Raw genomic sequence first — 27,659 nt, 5'->3', positions numbered from 1 at the left:
AATATACTTATTCGGTTATTTAAAGATAAATTATAAATAAAAGATGTTCATTTTTGTACTTCTTCATCTATACGGAGTTTGATTTATTGTTGTATGGACTTTGATCCAGTCTATATCGCGTGTGTGCGGATTTCGATTCAAAATTGTACGGGTTTTGATTCAGACAAAAAACTGTACGGATTTCGATTCAAAACATGTTCTATTTAAACATGATTTTTTTGAGTCTCGAAGTGATTTTAATCATTTTGCTGGAAAATAGTGATAAAATATAAGTAAACCTATAACTAAACATGTCAGTTTAAAGCAATATGTGGTTTCTTGATTTTATATTGACCGTCGAAGATTATCATGCGCTTAGGTGTACGGTTTTCGATCCAGCACGGTACTGTGAACGTTTCTACAGAATTTGATCGGTCGAACTTTTTTTTCATTTGTAAGATTCGGACCACTGCGACCATTGTGTTGATCTTTTGTGGTATCGGTCAAACTTACCTTAACGTCTGGAATATAGTATTTGGAACTGGAAGCACATTTCACATTCTGACCGCAACAAAAAGGTACCTGAAGACACCAGATGAATCCCACAAGCTTGATTTTAGTGAACATCTTCGCAGTACAAAATTTCACGAAACTGTATAAAAACGAAGGCATAAATGCCTGTTATATACTGAAAACAACTATCAAGAAAGTTGGATCATTCCAATTATTTGTAGCTTTCTAGTTGACCTAATTTCGCCTCTTGATTGTGCCCCAGCTTACGATCATTCATTTCCTCATGGAATGGGAGTGTATATATGTACACTGTGATAACAAGATAACGCTCAGTGAAACACTATTCCCAAAACTTTCACTCTTGTTTGCTCTCGAATATGCAACTTTAATCCTGCAAATCTAAGATAAGCTAGCTCAGTCAAGCACCCAGTCAAGTGTATTGTCATCTTTGTCTCAGTCGCTCACAGATACTCAAAGCGGAATCCAAACCCAGTTAAACAACGCGATTGCTAACGGTATCGATAGTATTTTAAAATCGATCAGCAACTCTCTTCGTGAGAGTATGGCAAGCATTGAAACCAATGTTGCTAGAAAGCTGGATGATTTTAAAATAAATGTAATTGTTAAATTGATCAGGATAAACATGCTGCAATGAGCAGAAAGAGGTCTAGAACTGAGAGAACGATTCACTCTGAGTCGAACTCTATTCCCAACAAGAAAAAAATAATTTCAAATAAGCGGGACGAACCAATTGAAGACGTAGTTAAGCAAAATGACGAGGTTTTTATTCCTGAAAATGCTTTGACATACGCGAACGTTTTAGCGGGGTCAAATGGGAATGCAAATAAATTGAAGCGACTGGAAAACCGTAAGACTCGGCCGGTCATTGTGCTTAAACCAGTCGAGTCTTCTCAATCTAGTGAAGATACTAGAATTTTTTTGAAAAATAGTTTGGATCCTAAAATACACAAAATTAGAAACTTTAGAAACGGGAAAGCAGGTTCGATGATTGCTGAGTGTGCAACAGGGGATAATATTGAGGTCGTGAAAAAGGACATTGAAAACTGTTTTCAAATTTTGATAATGTTCATTCTCTTACAGAGGCCGATTACAAAATTACAGATCATGAGACAATTTTTGTTTTTATCGAGAATGACCGAAACTGTGATGATAAAGTAAAGATGAAGTGCTGGAACAGATATTCGATACAAGCAGTGTCTCAACTTGTTTCTAGAAGCTTGGATTTTCAACCAGTAACTGGTGATTTGGACAATAAAGCAACTGTTCTTACCACACGCTGAAAGAATGTACCAAAAGTTTAGTTTTAGAAAAACATGTGAACTTGCATAAAGCAAACAGCTGGTACTCTTTAGCTCTTCTGCCTTTAAAACGAAAAAGAGATAAAAGGTACAACCAGTTTTACAGAAGTAACAGTAGCGCTGATTGGTATAGGTACACCGCGGCGCGTAACATGTATTCACGTGCCTTGAAAAAGGCCCGATGTGAATGTATACAGCGGAAGATTGATCAACATCAAAATAACAGCAAACAGTTATGGAAAATTTTAAAGAAACTAATGAAAATAAAGATTGTTGTCCGCAATCCATAACTTTTAATGGCTTAGAAGAACAATGGGCGCGAGTAATAGTAAATAAATTTAACAATTATTTCGTGAACAGTATTCAATCGATCAATCAAAGCATTGATTTGGTCAATGAGCCGGACGAGATAATACAGCCGATCAATAATAACTGTAGCTTTGATAGTTTTCATCCTATTTCTTTTGCAGAGTTGAAAGATATTTGTTTTTCTTTAAAGAGATCGGCTGGTATCGACAATGTCAACGCAAAAGTAATACAAGATTGCTTTCATGTCATTGGACACGATCTGCTGGACCTTATTAATGTATCACTGCAAACGGGGCACGTGCCTGAAGTTTGGAAGAAATCACTTGTGGTTCCTACCCCCAAGATTACTGGGACGGATAAAGCCGAAGAGTTCCGTCCCATTAACATGTTGCACACATTAGAGAAAATATTAGAACTTGTTGTAAAAGGCCAGCTGATAGATAATTTAAATCGTAATGATTTGCTAATTCCAGAGCAATCAGGTTATCGAGAGGGACACTCTTGTGAGTCTGCATTGAATCTGGTGTTAGCAAATGGAAAGAAAAAATCGAGGCTAAAGAACCTATCCTTGCTGTATTTTTGGATCTAAAACGCGCTTTTGAAACAATTTCTAGGCCCTTTTTGTTGCAAACATTGGAGCGCTTTGGTATCGTAGGGACAGCATATAAATGGTTTGAAAGCTATTTGTGTGCTAGAACTCAGAAGACTCGTTTTAATGATTTTGAATCGGATTCCATTGCTAATACACTTGATGTACCGCGAGGAAGTGTTTTAGGGCCCATTTTGTTCATAATTTATATTAATGACATGAAGCGAGTTTTACGGTTTTGCGATATAAATTTATTTGCCGATGACACTGTTCTGTTCATTGCAGCGAAAAATCCAAACGATATTGTTGCACTTTTGAAACAAGATTTACATTATCTGGCGAATTGGTTAAAGTTTAAACAGCTTAAATTAAATATTAGTAAAACACATTACTTGATTATTTCTTCTGCCAACTATAGACCAGACGTAAACATTGTAATTGATGGTGAGACGATTGATCGCGTAAATGAATTAAAGTATCTTGGAGTTATTATTGATGACAAATTAACTTTTAGGTCTCACATAGATAATGTCATCAAAAAAATGGCGAAAAAATACGGTATTTTGTGCCATTTTAAAAATGAATTGACTGTTAGTAGTGAAATTAGTCTTTATAAGTCAATCATTTCACCACATATAGATTTTTGTTCATCCATACTATTTCTTGCAAACAATACACAAGATGTTGAGACACCGTCGGGTTGTATTTACTGTCCGCTTTGGCTAATGGGACCACATAGACATTGTCCTATACGTTGGTGATCACAGCCAAACGCGTTCCGATTGAGTTACAATGTTCTACCGCTTGGTAACAGTTGCCCTAGCTGGGGACAGTAGAATGAAAATGATACCGAATTTCTCTTACGATTAATTTAACTTCTCTTACGATTAATTTAACTTACCGTAACATCCGGAATAAAATATTTAGCACAAGCGGTACACCTCGTACTGCGTCCGTAACAGAACGTCGCTAGAAGACACCAAATGAAAACTACAAGCCTGATTACGGTGGACATCTCTGCAGTACGAAACTTCGAGAAACAATGCGAAAATCGTAGCCATGAATGATTGTTATATATCGGGGATAATTCTTACGGGGAATTATTGAGTTTGTGGTCAGTTGAACTATTTCACCGACCATGAATTATTCTTATTCTGAACATCTTAAAATTAATTAGCTGTGAAAAACAATGCACCTTAAACATTTTCTCAACTGCTTCTCAATTACTAACTCTGTAGAGTGCGCTAATGTGTGCAGAATAAAAATTCAAGCATTCATATTTGCATGAAGAACAATGAGGAAGCACGTTCTGTACTAATGCACATGCAAAGGTGAACTAACACCTGATATCATTTTATGAGAAAAATTCAATTTCAGCGAAAAATCACTGTAAAACTTCTTGACTGTGAACTTTTCCGACGATTCCCCGTTCACAAGCAGTGCGTGTGCCACTCGCGAAGTACTCTAGTGCTTCTCTGGAGCTTCCAACGCGAGTCTATGGGTCAAAAAACCATCAGAACTACAGCTGGCAGTTCAAGTAGATGGCGCAGAGAGAGCAAAAACCATTTCAGCTTAGTGCAAAGCCTGTTGCCTTGCTGCAAAGCGCCGGAGATAGTCCGCGTGCGCGCGTGAGAGAGAGAAAGCAGAATGATAAAGTGATTGATTAATTGACGTGTAAAGAGTGAGCCGTTGCCCGGTCGAGTGCTGCTGCTTCTGACTACCCGGTAGTGACCGGCCGGCGCTGAAACCTGCATCTGCTGCTGCGCTGACGCTACCGGGACCAGAACTAAGGAAACGGAAAAATCGCGATACGCGCCGCGGCATAACAAAAGAAGGGAAAATTAAACCGTATAAGAAAGCGGTCAGATAAAATTACATTTTTGCTAAATTAAATTCACAGCAATCGATTACGAAACAGAGCAGCAGCAGCAGCGGTGCGAATAGAGCAAAGTGCTGTCACGAGGGAGATGTTTATGTTTTTAACCGTTTAGCAACCCCTGCTCTCGGTTGGATCTCATGATCGATTCGGGAAACACAAGTTTCAGGTGACAAGCAGTTGTCCACCACGTACCGAGCGTGATCATTCGCAGTGGAAGTAAGAGGGAAGAAAAATCTTCCCAGTTTGATTCCGTGAGTGAGTGAGGTTAATCTGAAGCAGAAAAATCCTAATCTTAATTACTGCCAGCTATTCTGTACCGTCGTTTTTTCTTATTTTTTACGTTTATTGTTATGATTCTCATATATAACACCAGCGGACAACGCCATTATCATTATCTTTCGCTTTTAATATATTCTACTTTTTCTCCTCGAAAGCCAGAATGCGCAGCATTCCAGCGTTTCTCTCCGCTTCATTCGGGATGATCGCCTGGCCTGGCTCAGGTTTCATCCTCTGTCATGTACGGTTTACATGCGAGCCAAGTGGGGTCCGAAAACCACGTAGATCCATAACGAGCTTTTATAATTCTGCTTTCTTTTCCTCCTCGTTGTTCTTCTCCTACTTCTGTTTGATCTACAAGCACATGCAGCCAGAGCGAGCATTTCGCAGTGCAGTGTGGCCGCATTTGCTGAGAACCGAGAAGCACAGCGCGCGCACAGTGACACACACTCGATCACGAGAGTATCTCGCTCGGGCCTCTCCTCCTTTATTAATATTATTATTACTATTATTTTTATTTTTATTGAACGAAATCCGCTGAGCCGACGACGTACAAACGCCAAACCCGAAGGCCCCGAAGCCGTCAAAAACGTATTACTCAACAAAGGAAGGAATTTTCGAACCGTTTCGGTTTTATCTCGCCAAACGAGATAAAATAAATATTGAACTTTTCTATGGCCGTATAAAAATATATCGCTCCCAATGAACTTATTTCATACTTATGCTATTGGAGAAACCGACCGAGTGACCGGGAGCACCGTCGTCGTCGTTCTGGTTCTGGTTATGACCGGGAACTCGTTTCGTTTGTCGTCGTCGATGGTGCAATAAATTAGCAGCATCTCGTATGCAGCTAATCCGCCCGGCGACCACGGCAGGAGTAAACGGAAGGCTGTGGTTCGATAAGTGTATGTGTGCGTGTGTGTACGTGTACAAAATATGCGACACCGGGTCTAGGCATTGTGGACACTGACGAAGTTGTGTCATTAGTTCGCCGTTGGGAGTGCAAACAAATCGATTTTTTGTTTTACAGCACTCCATTTCAGCATAAAGTGGGTCTAGTAAATGGAACTGTTTTTTCACGACGATTAGCAAGGGTTTTATTATTCATGTTTTGTCATAATCAACAAACCGCAAAAGACGTTGAAAACCTGTTAGGATTACATAAGTGGCGAAAAAATATTTGAAAGTAGTTTAAAAATGATTCAAAACTCGATTTCATAAACCCATTGAAAAGATTCAATATGATTTCAAAAAAAAAGACAAAAATAACTCAAAAACGGTTTGTGAATAACATAGACTTCTATCGATTAATGGGATTAGTTCAGGTTCACACTGTTCATTTTCTCGAGGATATCCGGAACATGACCGGAAGTGGAAAATGTTGTCCCGGGTGATTGACTGAGCTAGTTTTTTAATTTCAGGTAAAAGGGGCTGTCGTATGACAAGTTTTATAAGTTCAAGTGAAACGTTCATGAAACATATCCTTAAAAGGCCAATGTGGTTATACACAATAATTATGATAAATTTTTCTCTAAACTAAGTAATTTTATGTATATATCTTTATTCTTGTCAGTCACTTAACCGGCTATACAGTTTTATAATTTAGAGCTTTATTCGATACAAGTTACGATATACTAAAACAAAATTACCACTCCTTTAGGTTCAACATTTTCACAAACAAAATTCAACACGATTTGACAGTATGCATCATTCAATTTCCAGTCGTAGCTCGATTCAGTTTCCACACAATTCTCATCGCCTCCAGCATTATCTGGTTGTCCAGAAGACCAAGAAGTATAACCGAACCTCTCCCCCGTTGGTTGCCAGTAGAATTCCTCTTCCTTGCCAAGATCATTTCCACCAACCCAAACAATAGGGTTCCTACTGTCTGATTTGGCAAACGCAACTACATTATCGTTATCTTGAGCATTTGCAATGATAGCCAAACGCATTCCGATTGAGTTGCAATATTCTACCGCTTGATTGAGTTGCCCTAGGTGAGGACAGCAGAAAACAAAATTTTACCGTGAACTACTTTTGCGTTTGAGTGCTTTAATTACCGTAACATCCGGAATGTAATATTGAGCAGCTGAGGCACACTCTAAGTTCTGGCCGTAACAATTCGTTACCAGACCAATCAACACTAGGAGAGTGATTACTTTACACATGTTCACAATACGAGATCTCGAATAGCAATACGAAAATTTGGGTCATATATGTCGGTTTTATACTTAAAGATTGCGGTCAATTGGGACTAAATGAGAAATAAGCGGAGGGTTAATAACTTTGATACTTTTCCCTCGAAGAGAGGCATTGATTTTTTTATGTCTAGTATTGTATAATCTGTCAATTAATGCTAGTGAAAAGGGAAGGAAAAACCTATTGTGAACCGAACATCGAATACGTTATATTTAGTTTAGTAATCATATTTGGTACAAAAACATGAAAAAGTTACATCGACACTGTAGATAGAGTTTACCATCAATCAGTGATTGCAAAAGCTTGATAACCCACATTGATTAGACTTTACCGTCAATGAATCATCCCCAGAATTCTTCTTCTTCTTCACCTACTTGAGGGCCGTTCCTAAACTACGTGGTCATATTTCAATAAATTCGGTATACCACCCCTACCTCCCAGTGGTCTTTCGTGGTCTTTCAGGAAAATATTCCAAAAAATTGAATAACATTGAACAACGTGGGAATGACGTGAGATGGAAAAAAATTACGATCAGATTCCCAGTTTTGTAGCGCTTCTGAACTCAAGTACAAATTTTGAAAAAACTCATGACAACGAGCATAATTTTTGACAGGGTGGCAATAATAAATTACAAGTCAGGAAAAAAGACCACGTGAGACACCAATTTCTGTATAACTTTGGAACTAATCAAGTGAATGGAACCAAATTTGGCAGGTGCAGATTGCTAAATTATTCGTCTGAGTTTCGGATAAATCCACGCACTTTTCGTTTTATTCCGCCCATCATCTTCTGCACAGTGAAACTGTCAACTCGGTCCGCCATTTTCTTCCACCATCTATGTAAATCAGCCGATTTGTTTATCGTTCTGCACCTTTTTTTCAACTTGCTTTTGATTATCGCCCAATATTTTTCAATTGGACAAAAATCTGGGCAATTTGGTGGATTGATAGCTTTTTCGATGATATCAATCCCGTTCTCCTTGTACCAATCCATGACTTCCCGACTGTAGTGGCAGCTGGCCAAGTGAGGCCAGAACTTCACTGGACCGTCATGTTATTGGATGAACGGCAAAATCCTCTTCTGGAGGCACTGTTCCTTGTACACCTGGTCATTCATGGTTGATCCGGTGATGAAAACCTTGGTTTTTTGCCACCGCATCTTAAAGCTTCCGAGCGAACTTGTCAGCAACCATGAATTTAAACCGCTTGGCGACATCACCCTTATCCTGGGAGCTGCGCGAAATCCATGTTGACATCACAAGTAACTCACAAAACATGTTAGAAAATAATTAACAATGACAGTAGTCATATAAGCGTACTATAAGGGCAATTGAAAACTTATGTTGTTATATTCTTGTTCTCGAGATATTATTGTATAGCTTAAGTGTATTTTATAGATTATCGAATATGAACTGCCGCTGCTTATCTGTAACTTGTGTTTATGATGTTCTCAAAATAGTACAGAAAACATTTTGAAATATAACACTTGTGAGAAGTTGTTTTTCAGCAGTAATTCAATCCCATTCCAAAAACAAGCTCATTTCTTCTGGTTTTGAAGATATTTTAATGAGATGAACAAACAATAACTATGACACAAATGGCACTTGTCTTTAAGTTGTCTTCCAGATGCTGCACTATTATAAAAACTGTGTATGAAACTGCCCCGCCAGTTCAATAACGCCTAATAACAATACTACGTACCTGTAAAGTGCTTTTCCTATGGTTGGTCTTAGTATTCAGCAGCCAACGTAAAAACACTTGAACAAATTGTTACTGAAATAACTTAAACGATTTCACTCTAACTATTCGAGGTGGGTCAAAGTGCGCCTTGAAAAGATAAACAAAACGCTTGCAGTGCAACCAATATCACGCCAATGTTTGTTACCGTATATCTAACAACGTTTTCTAGTTTTGATATACTTTATGTCCAGATAACGTTAAAACTGAAATTGTGAAAACAATTTTATTATTCAAGCGACCGAAACAATTCATTTCGAAAGGTTGAACATTATTTTTGATCAACAATTTATAATTAATTAAAAATGCCACTGACAAAAACGAACGTCAATCTCGTTGCACTGCGCATAACAACACATTTGGGCATGCGCTGGGTAAATGTTGTCATAGCAACACATTTGCGCATGCGCTTTATTGCGGCGAATTCTGACCCACGAATGCGCCAATTTTTTTTTTCATTCCACTGGGTAAGTACAGATCTACGCAGGAAAAAAGAAACGATACGGCGATTTACTACGCAAGTTAGAAAGAGATGCCAGATGAACGACGTATAGTTACGGTCAGAACTTAAAGTGTGCCTCAGGTTCTCAATATTACATTCCAGCTGTTCCGGTAAGTTAAAGCACTCAAACGCAGTAGTAGTTCACGATAAAGTTTTTTCTTCTGCTATCCCCCACCTAGGGCGATATCAAGCGACAGAATATTGCAACTCAATTGGAATGCGTTTGGCTGTCATTGCAAATGCTCACGATAATGATAATTTGATTGCGGTTACCAAAGCTGACAGTAGGAACATTCCCCGTGTTTGGATCACCGGAAGTGAGAGAAAGGAGTATTCTACTGGCAAACAACGGGAGAGAAGTTCAGTTACAGTTCTTGGGCATCGGGACAGCCGAAAAATGTCGGAGGCAATGAGAATTGTGTGGAAGTTAAAGCGAGCTATGACTGGCAATGGGTTGATACTAATTGTTATGTTGTACAACATTTTGTGTGTAAAAATGTTGAATCCAGAAGAGTTGTAGGTTTATTTTAAAATGTTTTTCATAAACTCTAACCTGCAGAACTGTGTTGTTGTTTTTTGTAAACAATCCTGGGAAACAGGAAAATAGAAAAAATGATAAAATTTACAGTATTTTAATCGTTCAGAAGTCGATTTTGTGTTTTTTTTTTGTACATTAGAAATTTACTTCCTGAATGATGTTGAAACATGCAGCAGCAGACTCGCAACGGCATACCTCACCTTCGAAAATGAATAATTCATTTCATATTATTCTGCATATGTCCGCAACCTACGCCTAGCCGAATGAACTCTTATTTTCCACCCAGGCGCATACATAACATATATCCACCGTTGATACATTACAAGTATCAAACAAATCAGCAAGCCTACAAGTTGCGCGCGTGATATGTAATCTAAGAATTCCATTACCCGTGGAAAAGTAGCAAACACACTCACTCGTGTCAAAATTGATCCTGCGCTCCGCACCGCTGCGCTGAAACTCACACTGACAATAGCAACGAAACTAACCTAATAAACATATCGCTCCAATTGCTAAACTGCGCTGCCTGGCAACCGAATCATTAACCCAACAGCGGTTCGTGGGAACAAACAAGGCCTACACAGTGGACCCTGGTAGCTTTCAAAACCAATAACAAAGCATGCGCCGGACGGTGACAAACAGCTGCGCAGCCTACTGTTGAAAACAGTGGCAAGGGGCGCACCACGAGTTGCAGCAGCCCTGACAAGTCGAACTGGTTTTTGTTTTTCTTTCACCCCGACCGGAGAGGATATACCCTAAACGGGAATCCATTCCGCAGTTGGCCGCCGCACATTAGGCGCGCGCAAGAAGCATAAAGTCGCACAGCACAAATGGCGCGCAAGTTTATATTCGCTCGAACCGTCGTCGGCCACTAATGGGGATCAATTTACCAAGCCGCGCTTGGCCGTCGCCACCGCCACCAGTGAAGCCGCGGAGCGAAAAAAGTGGATCGTGTCATACGGATAAAATTGAATTGAATAGATATCGACGCCGACAGAGAGAAATACCAGACCATCAATCGTTCATTGAAGGAAAATTCTTCAGCCAGTCTTTTAGTTCGGCTTTCAGTTTGTTTTGTTTGTTTTTTTTTTTATTCTTTTGCTGCCCTCCCGGTAGCAGCGGCGATGCGCAGGAAGATTATGCAATCTTAAGTGCTCCAGGGATCGGCGACCGGGACCGGCGAAAACGACGAAGAAATAGTTTAATTAATTAAATCATATCGAAAGCTTACTTCTTTCGAACATATTAGCTTGACAGAGCTGATACATTCCGTACCACCCGGTGGGGAACCACAATGACACTGAGTGGAGGTCGTTCCTAAAATACGCAGGGTTACCAAAACCACGTTTTTAAAACGTTGTCACAATAGCCAATGTCACTCTATCAAATCAATCTTTCTTGTTGGTAATTATAAAATAACACTGATACGCGTGTGCTGTAATAAAGCACGACCGCAAGGTTAACGTTAAACTACGACAGTCTGTCTTGTGTCAATTTATTGCTTGCAATAAATGTAGAATTGTCAAAATGATGGTGTGAATCGATGATAATTCACAGTATTAATTCACTTTCAACACTTTTTTTTACTAAATAATTGATAACATTGAAGCGAAACGTTGTTCAATTGACTTGAAATCATTCGAAATAAAGTTGAAGGTTGCTGGTGCATAGCTGTAGAAAGAGTACCAATTAAACTTGTGTGTGAATCCTGCTCGATAAAATCCTATGTCAAATTTTAACTTTCATTTAAAGGCAAAAATGTGTTGTCACTTCGATTGCTTCGATTGAAAATATGTGGTAGTCCTTAAAAGAACGGTTTAGTTTGGGTTTTAGTTTTTACAAAGTTGCATATTCGGCACAACACCTCCCTGGGCAATACAGACGCCTTTTAAAAGCCTGTTCAATCCCTCGTTATCGCAGATTACCAACTGCAAATAACGTGGGATGATTGTCGTTCTGTTATTACTGACAGTAAAGCAAATGGAAAAGATGCGTTTCGTATCGCTTCGCTTTTAGTATAACAGCGGCCTTACGTTCCCCGCCAATTCCAACATTGCTGCAACCAAATACTCCATTACAGTCGCCAGATGGACAGGTACTCCAGCACCAACGCGCTTAGTTTCCATTACGCAGTACAAGATGAATTAGAGCTACCGGCAAGAGAGAACGGGACTTTGTTATTCCCTCGACTTTGCCTCCTTTGCAAATTTAGTTGAACGAAATTTTGGTGTGATTAACAAGTATAATGAACAAAACCCGTGTGATTGTCTTGAATACCTACAGAGAAGACGAACGTGACGGGAGAAATGTGAAAATTACATGATGTTGTCGACTAAACATATTAATGTAGTAAGGAAAGCTGTTCATTACGATCAGATCTATCATATTGCATTATTGCATAAAAGTCTTATGAAATTTACTGAATCACATAAGTATCCCAAACGTCATTTTCTTAATTATATGCTAGAAACCGTTCATTTTTCTGTAAAAGTTGTCCATAATAATGAAAAATGAGGTTTTTATATAATACTCACTTTTACATAAATCGTAAAGTGACTCAAATGCAATTTTGACGAAAACAAAAAAGTGCTTTTAAAAATATTTTTTATTGTTATATGTATATTCAGGATGCACTTGTATCTTCTGACAGGAAAGGTCACATATCAAAATCGAAATTCATTCGTTTTAATAACAGTCAACCCACTTCTCAAAAGCAACGGGTTTCCAATCATCGACGTTGATCTACGAATAGTTTAAAATCTCACAGAGTCGCAAAACTCCCATACGCTCCAACGCGAACGTAAACCGTGCGCTATCTTTCACTGTTGAATCAGTGGAGTCGCTAATTTAATTATTCAACAGCATTCTAGGAAACAGCCTTAAGAGATAATTGGATCTAGAGCTCCATAGTAATATTCTAGAAAAAAAATCTTTCTTCTACAAAGTTACGCAAAATTGACGGGGCTACAACATTGTAGAACAACGTTTAACTCTATCTGCAAATATAAAAAAGTTAGATGCTGGCTTTCATCGAAAATTTGGGTCATCCTAATTTGTGATTACAGGAAAATGTGCGCTCCACTATATGTAACAACTTTGTTTTCCTTTTCTGTAGAATCTAGTTTTTCTCTAGAATATTACTATCGAGCTCTAGATTCAAATTTCCTTCTAAGCTCGTTCCCTAGAACGATGTACTTGGTGTCTCCATCGATTCAACAGTGAAAGGAGGCGTACGATAAACGATCGCGTTAATCGCGCACCAAAACTCACAGGAAGTTGTGATTTAGTAAAATAGCTTTGTATCGGTTATTTTGAGAGATCCAATTTTTCCCTGAGCTCGTTCCCTAGAAGGCTGTCGAATAATTAAATTAGGGTCTCCACCGATTCAACACTAGAAGGAGACGCACGGTTAACGTTCGCGTAGGAGTGGGTAGGAGCTTTTGTCGCGTAACTAAAATGGCTAGGAGCACCAAAATTCACAGGAACGGTTAAATAGCTATAGTCTCTCATTTTTTTTCCAGTTTTAGCTTTAGTGCTGCATTTTTTTCTTTTTTGTCGACCAGTGTTACCTATAGACGCAATCAAAACTGAGTCTTTCTGTAAATGGAATATATTGTACTAACCTTGTTTATTATTTTACTAAAGTTTCAACGTTTTAACGTTTTGAAAACCAGTGAAAAATCAACAAGAGTATTGCATAAAAAAAGAAAAATTATTTTTGTTTATGGCTCAACGCACTGTGCGGCACTGCGTAAGGGATAGAATGAAGGAATGTGAAAAAAAGACAAACTGCTGCTGGAGAGCTAGCCGATTACCCCGCGTCTAAAGCTAAAGCTAGGACTGTTACGAAATTTTCGAATACCAAACACAAATTACAATCGGCCCTTCTCAAGGCCACAAACACATTCTTGAAGTAATTTTGAGTTTTCTTTCCTTACAAATTATCAAATTCCTGATTTGCGAGTGGTGCTAAAAATCCTCGAAATAAGAATCGCCAAACTCGATCATATTTCGACCATCGAGCTAGCTTGAATTTCCTAAATTAAAAATCTGTTATTGGGCCATTTGGTGATATGTAACACCGATACCAATGGCACTTCTTAGCGCTTCAATATCATATATTCAAAGTTTAAAAAAAGCGTGAGTGGAGCTGAATACTACTCTGAAAACAAAAGACAGTTTTAAATAATAACTGTTTTTATCACATTTACCAACGTTTTGGCGAGTGACAGAAAAATAAGAACAACTTCAATTGAATGATTTCGGAGTTGTAGTGCCTTCAGCAAAAATGATCCATTGATTATTCTCCATTTTATAGAAATTTTCAATGTTCTACAAGGTTGTTTGCTGTAACGAAACGAACAATTTCATCAGAGAAAGTTTATTTTTATCTCTCATATTTTTTTTTTGTTATTGACGAATTTTATTGAAATAATGCATTAATTTACTAACAGATATCTACAAAATCTGCAAATATCTGCAGACAAAACCATTTCTATACGAAAGTATAAGTAAAACATCCTTCAATCTAGATAATGGCATTTGTCTCTCGCTTCTGTTGCCTTCTCTCGGTGTAGTTATCCGTAAATAAATTAGTGCCCTATTGGAATAAAAATCTACAATAACTAAATAAATATAAGCTATAGATGAAGATCTCCCAGATGGTCTCGAAGTATGATGCTGGCCTAACAAGCCAGTCCTCGTAGGTTCGAGTCTCGGCTCGGGAGAAACTGTTAGTGTCAGTAGGATCGTAGCGCTAACCCCGCAATTGAAACGCTCCGCTATATTAAAAAAAATAACTTTTTCATGGGCATCCTAAGGAAAACTCTACAGTAGTTCATTTGAATCGGCAGACAGATGTATGATGTCTTCGACAAAGTTGTTTCTTATAGAATGTGCTATAACATTACTGTACAACATGGATTTTTCTATGCAAAACTGAGAAAAACAAAACAAAACTGAGAAGAAAATAAAAAAACTGTTTTGCTGAATACATTATTGCTCCAAAATGATTTTTTTTTTTGCGTGAAAAGTAAGTAGTGTAAATTAGTGCATTATTTTTTTTGCATTATTTATTTCATTAAAAATTGCAACTGCGAAAGCTAATAACATTCAATAATATAAAAAAGCGTACAAATATATATAATAGTGTTGAAATGTCATCATTTATGGCAGAACACACAATATTAATTCTGAATAGATATTAGAACATAAATAAATCATTACAAACATCCCCCCCCCCCCAATAAAAAAAAATAATATATATAATAAAAATCGTCAATTGCTATTGTTGCTAATCGGCAAGAAATACGTGAGATAGAAATAAACTTTTTTCGAAGAAATTGTTTATTGTGTTATAGCAAACAATATTGTAGAATATTAAAAATTGTAGAAAATCACTATAAAAGTAAATTGAGAAAAATTGATTTTTAGGGGAATATTAAGAACACTCCACAAAAATCCATTTAAATAGGTAGATAGAAGTATATTCCTTCAACAAAGTTGTTTTTTTCACGTGCGACAACTTTGCCGAACAAGGTGGATTTTTATATTCTAAAATGAGAAAAGTAAAATTTGTTACTGTTAAGTGAATTATTCACAAAATTGAAAATTCTTCAACATGGAGAATAATTGATGAAACAACTTTACTAAAGACACTGCGGCTCTAAAATCATTTATTTAGTCAAAATAATTTTGATCACGTTATTTGTAAGTTTGGAAACAGTGTGCATTGGTATGTCATAATACTGACAGCGGTAAATTGGTTAAATTTATCGTCATGGCAGATTGCTATTTGCCGATGACATAGGATGGTTCTTGTTCTCTTAATAAATTCTCACACTGCAAACAGGCAAACAACACTTACCAGAAGTGAACACAGATTACCAGCACACACAACTAACTATTAGCAGTGCCCAAATCAGTGCGTCTTGAACTGTCCTACAGATCAGACGTTTTTTCGGTTGCTTGTGTCTTTGACTGCCTATAGCTTCAAAGTTTGTGTTTTGTCAGTGTGTCTTTTAAAGACTACCTGAAAGTTATTTCCCATCAGTCTTTCTCAAGACTACCTACTTTTGAATTTAACATTTGTTTTAACTTTTTTCGTATCACCTGAAATGGCTGGACGGAAAAAGAAACCTCGCATCGCTGCGGGGAGGAAAAGAGAGGCATCTCTTTCTGACACATCGAGTGTCTGTAGTGACAATCCTTTTGATATTTTGCCTGAGCAAGAAGCTGGTGAAATGGAAGTTACCAATAATGAAACTATACAAAATATAAAATCTTTAAAAAAGGAGAAAGTTCCACCAATTGTGGTAACTATTTCTTCTGAATTTAATATATTCAAAAAGGAACTTTCAACGTTTGTTTCTGACGTTAAAGTTACCTATCCGATTGGCCGTAGAGGTGAATGCCGCTTATTAGCCGACTCAGTAAAGGGTCGTGATCGTCTTGTTCAGTATTTAACTGACAAGATGTACAAATTTTTTACATATGACACCAAGAACGCCAAGCCGTTCAAGGTTGTCTTGAAAGGTCTCACCAACGATCAAACCGTTGATGAGATCAAACTTACTTTAACAGAATTACTTGGCATAGCCCCTACCCAAGTAATTCTAATGAAACAAAAATCACGAGGCGAAAACAGTCAGAGAACTGGAATTTCCCTTGTTAATTATTTAATTCATTTTAACCGCAATGAGGTTAACAACTTAAAATTTTTTGAAAAAGCACATGCTTTGTATAATGTGCGTGTAAAGTGGGAAATTTATAGGAAGTATGGCGGAGGTGAAAAGCACATCACCCAATGCCGTACTTGCCAACGTTATGGCCATGGTTCCAAATTCTGTAACATGGACCAAAAATGTCTTAATTGTGGAGACTCTTCTCACAAAAAGGACACATGTCCTGTGGAAGAGAGTAAAAATTTTCGCTGTGCGAATTGTAACGGCAACCATATGTCAATTTTTATCAATGCCCAGTCCGTTTAGCAATTGTTAAGGCAAGGCAAGGTAAACAAAATTCAATTTCTCAATTAAAACCAACTTCAAAACAAAATTCTCCAAGCGTACCAGTGACGCATAGTTTACCTACTCCTTTGCATACCCGTTTAACTTATGCACAGGTTACAGGTAGTTCGAACATTATACCGCCTAGTGTTGGTAGTTCGAAAATGACCGTTAATATGGGTAAGCAAAACACACTAGAAAATAATTGTACACCTATTACTCCAGCTAAGATTGCTGCCGAAAATATTTTTTCTAATGTCAACTGCCTGGGGCCTATTACGGCAGGTAAACTTTCTTTTTTGCAACAGGCAATGTTCGATCTTATGAACGCCATGTTGCAGGCAAAATCAATGTTTGAAGCCATTCAAATAGGCACAAATTTTACTATTAAAATTGTTTCTAATTTAAAACTTAGCAATGATTTTAAATAAAACAATTAAAATATTAAATTGGAATGCTCGCTCATTGAAGGCCAATGAGAATGAGCTTTTTAATTTTTTAACAGTAAATAATGTGCATATTGCAATTATTACTGAAACATTTTTGAAACCTAACATAAAATTAAAATATGATCCCAATTACGTGGTTCATAGATATGATAGGATTCAGGGTTCCGGCGGTGGAGTTGCAATTGTTATTCATCGCCGAATCAAACATCGTGCTCTTCCCCATCTTGAGACGAAAGTTATTGAAACTTTGGGAATTGAAGTTCAAACTGAACTTGGGATTTTATTTATTGCCGCAGCATATTTACCATTTCAATGCACACGCGAGCTCAAAAATTATTTTAAAGGTGATTTACAAAAACTCACCAGAAATCGTTCGAAATTTTTCATAATCGGCGATTTTAACGCTAAACATCGTTCATGGAATAATTCTCAAAGTAATTCCAATGGCAAAATTTTATTCAATGATTGTTCTTCAGGAAACTATTCTATTTTGTCTCCGAATAGTCCTACATGCTTTTCTTCTGTAAGAAACCCTTCAACAATTGATTTGGTGCTGACAGATCAAAGTCATGTATGTAGTGATTTGATCACACATGCTGACTTTGATTCTGACCATCTTCCAATAACTTTTTCTTTATCACATTAATCAGTTTTAAACCCTATGAGCTCTGTTTTTAATTATAACAAGGCTAATTGGGAAAGATACAAAACTCATATTGAGAGAAATTTCAATAATGAGCTTGATTTGCAAAACGAAGTGAATATTGATTCCGCTTTGGAAGCATTAAAATGTGCAATTGTTGATGCCAGGAATTATTCTGTTCCAAAGGCTCAAGTGAAATTTGATTCACCAATAATTGACGAAAATCTTTAACTTCTAATTCGTTTGAAAAAAGTCCGCAGACGTCAATATCAACGTTCTCGTGACCCTGTTTTTAAAACTATTTATAAAGATTTACAAAAAGAGATTAAACATAGATTTACTCTTCTGAGAAATCAAAATTTTGAGACTAAAGTTGAAAAATTGAAACCATATTCAAAACCATTTTGGAAGCTGTCGAAGATTCTTAAGAAACCTTCAAAGCCTATTCCAGTTTTAAAAGATGGTGAACGTTTTCTTGTATCCAATGAACAAAAGGCTCAAAGACTTGCTCAGCAGTTTGAGAGTGTTCATAACTCAAATTTGAATTTTGTGAGTCCAATTGAAAATGAAGTCACACGTCAATTTGATTTAATTTCTTCCAGAATTTTTTACCTGCAGAAATAATTGAAACTAACTTGAATGAGATTAAATCAATTATTGAAAATTTCAAAAATATGAAAGCACCTGGTGACGATGGAATCTTTAATATACTAATAAAACATCTCCCTGAGAGCACAATGGATTTTTTAGTGAGAATTTTCAATTGCTGCTTCAAAATTGCATATTTTCCCAAATTATGGAAAAATGCAAAAATTACTCCCATTTTAAAACCGGATAAGAACCCAGCTGAAGTTTCAAGTTATCGACCAATCAGTTTGCTTTCTTCAATAAGTAAACTGTTTGAGAGAGTTATTCTTAACAGAATGATGTCACACATCAACGAAAATTCAATTTTTGCAAATGAACAGTTTGGATTTCGCCATGGGCATTCCACAACTCATCAATTGCTCAGAGTTACTAATATGATACGAGCTAACAAATCTGAAGGTTATTCCACTGGAGCTGCTCTTTTAGACATAGAAAAAGCATTCGACAGTGTTTGGCATAAAGGTTTGATTGCGAAATTGCAAACTTTTGATTTTCCAATTTTCCTAATCAAAATTTTAAAAAATTATCTTACTGATCGAACTCTGCAGGTTGTCTATCAGAATTCAAAATCTGATAGATTTCCTGTCAGAGCAGGTGTGCCTCAAGGTTCAGTCTTGGGTCCAGTCCTGTACAACATATTCACTTCAGATCTTCCTGATTTGCCTCCAGGATGCACAAAGTCATTGTTCTGCGATGACACAAGCATTTCCGTAAAAGGAAAAAGTCTTCGTGTCATATGCAGTCGATTGCAGAAAAGTTTAGATATTTTTTCTTCCTACTTGCAAAAGTGGAAAATCTCTCCCAATGCTTCTACAACTCAAATGATAATTTTTCCGCATAAGCCTAGGGCTTCTTTCCTCAAGCCAAACAATAAGCACGTTGTCAAGATGAATGGGGTTATTTTAAGTTGGTCCGACAAGGTTAAGTACTTGGGACTAATTTATGATAAAAAACTTATTTTCAAAGAGCACATTGAGAGTATACAAGCCAAGTGCATCAAATATACGAGATGGTTATATCCTCTCATTAACAGGAATTCTAAACTTTGTTTAAAGAACAAACTTTTGATTTACAAACAAATTTTTAGACCAGCAATGCTTTATGCTGTACCGATCTGGTCAAGTTGCTGTTCAACAAGGAAGAAAACGCTCCAAAGGATTCAGAATAAAATTCTGAAAATGATTTTGAAGCGTCCTCCTTGGTTTGGTACACTCGAATTACATAGACTTACTGGTGTTGAACCATTAGAAGCTATGTCAAATAAAATTATTAACAATTTTCGACAAAAATCGTTGCAATCCTCAATTGCTACGATAAGCTCTCTTTATAGCCAATAAGTTAGCAATTAAGTTAGTTGTAAGTTTACTTCCCCTTTTCTGACAAGTAGGTTCAAATCCCTACGAATGATAAGTCCTAATTGCGAAAGCAAACAAATCCTAACAATTAAAATTACAAATTTCTAACAGTGTTGAGAAGTCACCATTTGTGATTGGACACACATACTCATTATTTACTAATATTTATCATAAATACTTAAGCTACTAACAAATCCCCCCTTAAAAAAAAAAAGCAGTGCCCAAACGGCCGAAAGCAAACGCGCCAGATACGCACAGAATCACTAACACATCCTGACATGTTCAGTAGTGCTACAGACATGCTTGTATGACGATGCTTCCCACACAGACAGGAGATTCAAATCCTAGCGCTATGGGAGGTGATCACCAAACACCAGTGCGGTCGGTCGGTTTCTTCTGAAGGAATCCCGTTGGAAACTAATTGAGATGAAAGCATTTAATAGTGGAAAACTTTGGTGAAGCTCTCAATGCTTTTTTTGTTTCCAAATTTGCGAATTGAATTGAAATCTATCACATGTGCGTCAGAAGACAGTTTCCGACTGCAGAAAAGACAAAGTGATAGATAGCTGCTGTGAACGCAGCAGGAAAATTGCTCATTAACCACTAACCGAAAAGGAATTCGATTTTTGTTTAATGGTTGGAGATAATTGCTCCAATGCAAACACTGTCCTTATCAGGACAAACAAATCTACAATTGAATAGTTGAAGATTTTTTGCCTTAAAAAAACATATACAAGTCTTGGAAAATTAACGTTGTAAATTTTCTTTTATATTTCCATTGCTACAAAACCTTTAAAATTTCTCAAACTTTTATTCTAAGCAAAATACGCAAGTTTTTGACTGATGATGTTGCAACGGGCTTACAGCTTCATAAAGTTCAAAGCGAATGGGACGGATGGTTTATTTTTATGTCGAAGACTGGTGAATATAACATTTTATTTTGAAATGTCAAAATACATGCGTGCAAAGTACGTTCGTGAATCCCGAAAGCGTCATCAAGAGCCAGGAATTATTCCTGCACTTGTTGTAAAAGACTGGCGTTGACTATAAAAGCGGTGATGCAATTGAAACCAGTGATTTAAGCAAGTGTCAATTAGGGCCGTGGTAATTTTAGTTTTCTACCTTCCTAATGTGGTTGCTTGTCAGATATAACCGCCTACTTTTTAATCGTTCTTGTGAATTCCGGTGCCCTCGTAAGCAAACGTTAAAGCGACAAACCCAATGAGCAATTTGCGTCCTTTTGACGCACTTCCGATCGGGTTAAGAGTACCAAAATTTACAGGAATGGTTAAGCAGCTATAACTTTTTATATTTTCCCAGTTTGAGCTCTAGAGTAAAACCTGAGTTGACTAGTGTTATGTTCGATTTACCACAGAGAACGATTTGTTCTGGATAGCTAACGTGTCAATCAGCACATAATCGCTGGAAAGACCACAAATTTAACCTTTTTGAAAATCAAAAGTACTTCATAACTACAACAACAATTTTGTTCTATCACAAACAGGTTTGTAATGTGCCCTATTTATCGCTAATAAACCTGTTATTTAGTCATTAAGTACAATTACGATAATTCGTTACCATAGAGGGAGTATAAAAATCACCAAATTTAGGCACGTAGTTTAGGAACTGCCTCTTACGCGTGGTTCAAGGATTTACAACAACAGCATCAAGAAAAAAAGACATAACCTAAACGTATTATCAACATCGGGGCTCAGTTTGTACCTATAATTGTGCCCACTGGCATTGGAAACCGGCCAGCAAGAAATGAATAAATGATGGTGCCGATTACCGCGCTCCGGTACCGGATGTAACCTATCTTACCACACAAACGCCGTGAACGTGGATTTCGCTATTTCTTCGGTGATTTGTGGGTTGTGGCAGAGCACGTGCAGCGCAAAACACGGGAGCAACTTCGAGCGACGCGCGATGCAAATGAGTATTAATCGGTAAAAATTTGTTTGCCTCCTGGATCCATCCGGCGACCCCAGTTCCCCTAATCGCACACTCAGGTGACTCATTCTTCATTTGGCTATCGAGAAACACCCTGAAAATCGTGTGGCTGGCCGGTTTGTTCGCCTCGCAGCGCAGCGATCGGTTAGATCGCACGCCCGATCAGCAACACATAATGAGACGCTAGAGAGCCCGATATTGGTGCAACCTAACCAGCAACGGTTTATTACCACCCGGCCTCGCCTAGCCCTCCTTCGATCACAGCCGACAAATGGACCGCCGATCTGTGAGAGATGATTTTATCAGTACCGTACGCGATTCATTAATTTGAAGGGGGGGTAGATTAATTTAATATGGCTAAGTATAGGATTGGCACCTATTGGTTCGCGTTGCGTTGTTCGGTCGAATCGATTAATCGTAATCGCAAGCGCGTTGCTCGAATCACAGCAGACCAACGACAACGACTTGTGAGTGTGACACTGCGTGAGTGCGAAAATTGCCACATTGTCTGTCCGTTTTGCCGGATCACGGCTGACGGCCGATTACAGTGATTACGGGGCGCCTGGGTGTGTTGCTCAATTTGGGAGCACAGCTGCGCGTTCAGCGGTCCCACGGTTTCTATCTAAATAAGTTGACATGAAGACCATATATCGCGAGACTGGGCACTCCTGCAAATATTGCAGGACAGGGTCGGCACGACCTCTACGGGTCTCCGTTTTACGACCATACCAACTGTCAAAGTCAAAAGCAATAACCGGTGAGCTGTAAAATAATATCGGAATAAACTAGTCAGACTCCTGATATTTGACGAGTTAGGTTAAAGCAGTGATTGTATTCAACTTTTGTTGAATGATCCATGAGAGAAAAGCTTGATATTAGCACCGAAGAATTTCTTCATTGTTGCGCGTTCATTCTTTTCCCACCCTAATGAAGACATTCTCAGCAGTTTCAAATTGACAAAAGTGTTTCGAAAAAAAAAATTCTTCCAATCAATGATAGATTTGTCATTATTTCCGTTTTTTATTGTTAGTTGGAAATCTTCATGACAATAAAAAAAAAATGATTGCCCCAATCAGACATACACGGCTCGTAAAATGTTTCGAATTGCTCGTTACGCTTTCTTTTTTTTAATCGAACTTCATACCCGAATTAAGAGGTGCGTTCTTTGCAACCTGCTGGTACGCAGTTAATATTAGTGACTTTAAAAAAACCCTTCCAGTTTGATTCGTTTCTTTGGTGATTCGCTAGTTCTGTTATCAATGCTCTTTTTCATCGCTTCCGGCGGGTACTTCCGTTACTCTTGTCAGTTGAGCAATTGCGAGACTCTCAATTACAGCCGGTTATCTTCTATCACTGTGATTAGACCCGGGGTTACAGCTAGCGCTTTATTCTTAATCACTCTTGATTATAAACCACCGTAACTATGCCGAAAAACAACTCCGCACTCATTGTCGATAGTAATCTAGCGTAATTAAATTAACCTTTCTTTCCGTTTCTTTCGTTCCGCTTGCAGATCCGAGTGAATGTGCTGGACAAGAACGATAGCCCACCGACATTTCGTAACATTCCGCTGGTATTCTCCGTGTCGGAAGACTTAGCCGTAGGACAGACGGTGGCGCAAATAACCGCCACCGATCCGGACACACTCGGTGCCCTGGAGTACTCGCTGGTGAGCGGCGACACCGACCGGTTTCTCCTGCAAAAGGACACCGGGCTGCTCAAACTGCGGGACACGCTGGATCGCGAAACCGAGGATTCCTACCGGCTAGTGGTTAGCGTCACCGATGGAGTCCAGAGCACCGAAACTACCGTCACCGTGCAGGTAAGTTCCTTTTTCTTCCCCCCTCTCCTTTCCCGCTTTAGCTCTAAGATATGTTTTAATTTGAGTGATGCCAATCCGATTTCTGCCTTTTGGTTGAATTTGATTGATTACCAAAAATCATAAAAAGCTTTCCCAAGGCTTCGCAGCCGGAACCTTCGTGTTGATCTGAAACGCATTAAAAAGATTCCAGCTCTTCTTTTCAAGGAGAAGGGGGGAACGCAAAGTTTATGCATACACTCTTTTTCCTGGTGTTGCTTTGCTGCTTTTTCTGCCGAATTTGCTTTTCACTGGTGGTGCCAGCCGGAGAGTGCATTTTTTGCAGCTCCAGGCGATTATCCAATATCACTCCACACATCGCGACCGCCATACAGTTTTTTTTTTTTTTTTTTTTTTTTTGAAAAGAAGACCACTTTACGGACCGAACGTAATCTCAGACGATCGCATTCGCAGGACTCTTTAAAAATTTGCAACTTTTTGGTGCTGACCATCCCTTCATACCCGCCTTAGCCACCTCGTCTCTCTCTCTCCTATTTATCGTGGTTTCGCAATAAAAACGGACACCAAAAGGCCGCTAAAATGATGACGAGATGCGTTTTATTTTCGGCTCAATTTCTCGTTTTCACTCTCTCGAGCTGCCTTGGCCTCGTGGTCAATCTGTTCCCTGGTTAGAATTATAATACAGCTTTTAAACAGAACAGAAAACAAGTTGGGTGAATAATGCGCCGCGCAGTAATTCCTGACTGGAACCGTCGCCGTCGTCATCCTCATCGTTGTCGTCGTCGTTGTCGTAGTTGTAGTACTCCAGAGGGAATGGTAATTTTCGACAATCATTTTTCTTCATCAACCATTTACCACATGTCAAAGTGGGACGGCGGGAGAGAAAAGAAGCTTTCCGTCTTGAGCCTCTCCCCGCGACGCACGATTCGATTGAAATGATCTTTTATTCTATTCTACAAAGTAGAGAGCGTCATCTTGGATGTAGTCGTGACGTGATGTAATTTATATCGTATAACATTCAAACATGTGGAATGCATTACGCTGCGTGAGGTAACAATCTCAATCACGGTTCATTACTCTTGCTAAATTTTTCCACAAACAATGGCTCCAATACTTGCTCACGGCTACACCTTTTGTTAAATTTTAACTTTTTCGAATAATTGTTCGGCTATGCGTGCATTTCCGGCAGTACTAGCGATTCGCTTATTTGTATCGAGTTTGCCGAAGTGCAATCGGCACACAAACACGCACACGCGCATCACCATTTGCATTTCACTCCGGCCACGCATCATTAGCCGGGGAAACGCAATCGCGCGCCGGGCATCTTGCTCTGTTGACCCAAACCGCTCCGCTCCAACTTTACCCAGCGCTCAGCTTACCCCCGACGGGGTCGGTATTCCGGAGTAAGACCCGGAAAAGCGGCAAACGAAAAGGAGATAAGAAACTGGCAGGTATGTAAAAGAGCCCACCTTTTAATCTCCTCTTTTTTAGCTAAATTAAATGTAATTCTCGTGTAGGAAATAAAAACGGAGCACACTCCGCGCCATCCTCGCGATTCGCCACGAAAGAGCCTTCTTGGATGACTCTCCGGCAGAAGTGACTATCTGCGAAATGTTTCGCAAAATATGCACACATATTTTGGCTTTATAGTGTCTAAAATCAAAGTAAAATAGGTAGACAAAATTAAAAATTATTTTAAGGATTTAATTGAATGATTTGGTTTATGAAATAAATCAAATGAGAGTTACAAACATCTAAAATAATACGCTCTGAATGAACACGTTTATGTTTATACTTCACGTCAGCTACAAATAAATGCTTTCAACTAAACTGAAAAAACCAATTCCACGTTTTAATTCCATCGCAAAGTTAACATAAGATAGTCCCAAATTGCGCTCTGGATGCACTATTTGGCAATTCATTTCACAGTGACAATCATAAAAAAACGCCTAATATATTCGAAACATCTTTCTTAAAATTTAATTTGTATGACTGTGTTTTTTTGTACATGTTTGTATGTGTGAATGTATGTCTGTATTCGTGTGAATATTTAGTTCAAAATGTTGGGTATAATTATGCCGTTGACTTCCCAATTTTATTATTTAAAGTAAACTATGAATCCAGTAGAAATTATCAAGATGTAATTTTTTTTCGAAAATTTGAAGTATTTTGGCCAATTTGTATCAACAAATAATAAAGTTCGAATGAGAAGGGCTGGGCCTCACCGCTAGGTGGATTGATGCAGGTTTTTTATTTCAGTAAAAATGCAATTGAGGAGGGGGTACTCTAGGAAGTTGTGACGGTTCGTGACAAGGGGGAGGGGGGAATCATTTTTGTCCAAATTTTTTTTTTTTTAAATTTCTAATCTTTTATCTTGAAAATAAAGGCGATTTTTTGATTCACTCTATTTCAAGAATTGTCACCTTAAGGGCCAAACAAAAAATGCGGGTCTAAATTTTCCAACAAAGGCCTACTATAGTGATTTTGAGCATGATCGAAGCATAAAAAAGTACGGATAGAACTTTTTTGCATGGAATTGATATATACCCACTCTTTACTTTTATGTTAAGCTTCCGTGTGAATGGTTCTAGAAAAGCATTTCCAAAAGGTCAATCTACTTTGGTCATTTTCAAACAGATTGATTCCATCGTTTTAGCACAAATTTCTAAAACTAAACTATTAACAAGAAAAAAATTCAATCAAGAAAATCAATCAATCAACGGGTGACAACTCAAATTTTGGAGTTTTTTAAGTTCTCTTACTTAACAACAAACACGCTCAGAGAATATAGAGAGTATTTATATTGTATATATAAGCTCTCCTCTTTATGCCAGTATTTTTTGTTTTGCTTATGAATGTACAGTTCTGTTCAAAATGGCGTTGAAACAGGGAGCCTTGTGGTTTCGATTGAGTGTAATTTCCTGCAAACCTCAACAACAATTCGCCAGGAAAAGTAATGGAAAACCGGCCAAATAATGGACAGAAAAGAACTTCGTTTTTCTCGTCTTTATCATGGTTCAATTCCAGTGGTTTGGCTATCGAATATGAAGTGTTCCAGAACGAATGTTCGGACAAAATTTTGATTCTATTTCCTCAAAAACACCATACCGATAAAAGGATTCTTACGTAAAAAAACACAACGTTCCTGAACAACCACCAGACTCAATTTGTACATAAAATATGCAACCTAACGAATGTACCTCATTGTTACCCAATCGGGGTTATATTTGGGATTTTTTTTTTCGGTGCAAAAATAATAGAAGATCAACGAGCTCCGAACGGTTGATTGGTAAAATTAGGAGAAGCATTCTAAAAGTCAACATGAACGCCTTACTTCGCTTTTGTTCCAGCATCATAAAAAAGTTTCGTCGAAAGGCCGGTTGCGAACCTTTATCAAATGTTCATATTTTTCTTTTACGTACAACAATCTGTGTTACTACCTCATTAGAGATGAAGCTTATTGCTTTTCAAGTAACAAATTCGTTACAAATGGGAGAATTTTTTGTTAATGCTCTTAAAGTAACAAGTAGAGATTTTTGGAAATGTGAGAAAAATGAGCTTACGCACCACACTTTCCATTACATTGTCTAGTAGGTGTTGTCCATAACCTACCCAAAGGTCACCTAACGTTTAACCCTCTAGTGCCCAAATTAATTTTCAGACGGACTTAGAAAAAATCACGATAAATCTTTATAAACATTTTTTAAGTATTGATTGAAGCTTTTTAGAGGTGTAACTGAAGACCGTCTAAAGGCGGCACTGAGCACTAGAGAGGTAATGGTGAACCCTAGAGATAGTTTTATAGAGGTTTTTCAAATGGTAACAGTGTGAATTGTTTGATGGACCGTATTGACATTGAGAAAATGTCTTAGCTTCAACGAAAACATTTCATTATTCTACCATAAAAATAGCAAATTATCGTAGAAACAGAAAATTATAATTTCTTTGA

The 27,659-nt window shown here is 38.0% G+C and overlaps 1 protein-coding gene and 1 long non-coding RNA gene across 2 annotated transcripts in view; one reads left to right on the top strand and one right to left on the bottom strand.

The window, feature by feature from the left end:
* Positions 1–27,659, bottom strand: part of LOC129726463 (uncharacterized) — a 125,533-nt gene that overhangs the window by 14,375 nt on the left and 83,499 nt on the right. The gene's annotated exons all lie outside the window — the stretch shown is intronic.
* The window catches only part of LOC129726443 (cadherin-related tumor suppressor), a 254,093-nt gene that overhangs the window by 147,463 nt on the left and 78,971 nt on the right, over positions 1–27,659 (top strand). Inside the window, exon 4 of the mRNA XM_055683139.1 lies at positions 23,405–23,713. Coding sequence (XP_055539114.1) covers positions 23,405–23,713 — 309 coding nt within the window. The remainder of the gene's footprint in view (positions 1–23,404; positions 23,714–27,659) is intronic.

The sequence above is a fragment of the Wyeomyia smithii genome, chromosome 3, assembly GCF_029784165.1.
Source record: "Wyeomyia smithii strain HCP4-BCI-WySm-NY-G18 chromosome 3, ASM2978416v1, whole genome shotgun sequence".
Classification (NCBI taxonomy): Eukaryota; Metazoa; Arthropoda; class Insecta; order Diptera; family Culicidae; genus Wyeomyia; species Wyeomyia smithii.
Note: the sequence above shows the minus strand (reverse complement) of the source record. Positions and strands in the feature narration are given on the sequence as shown.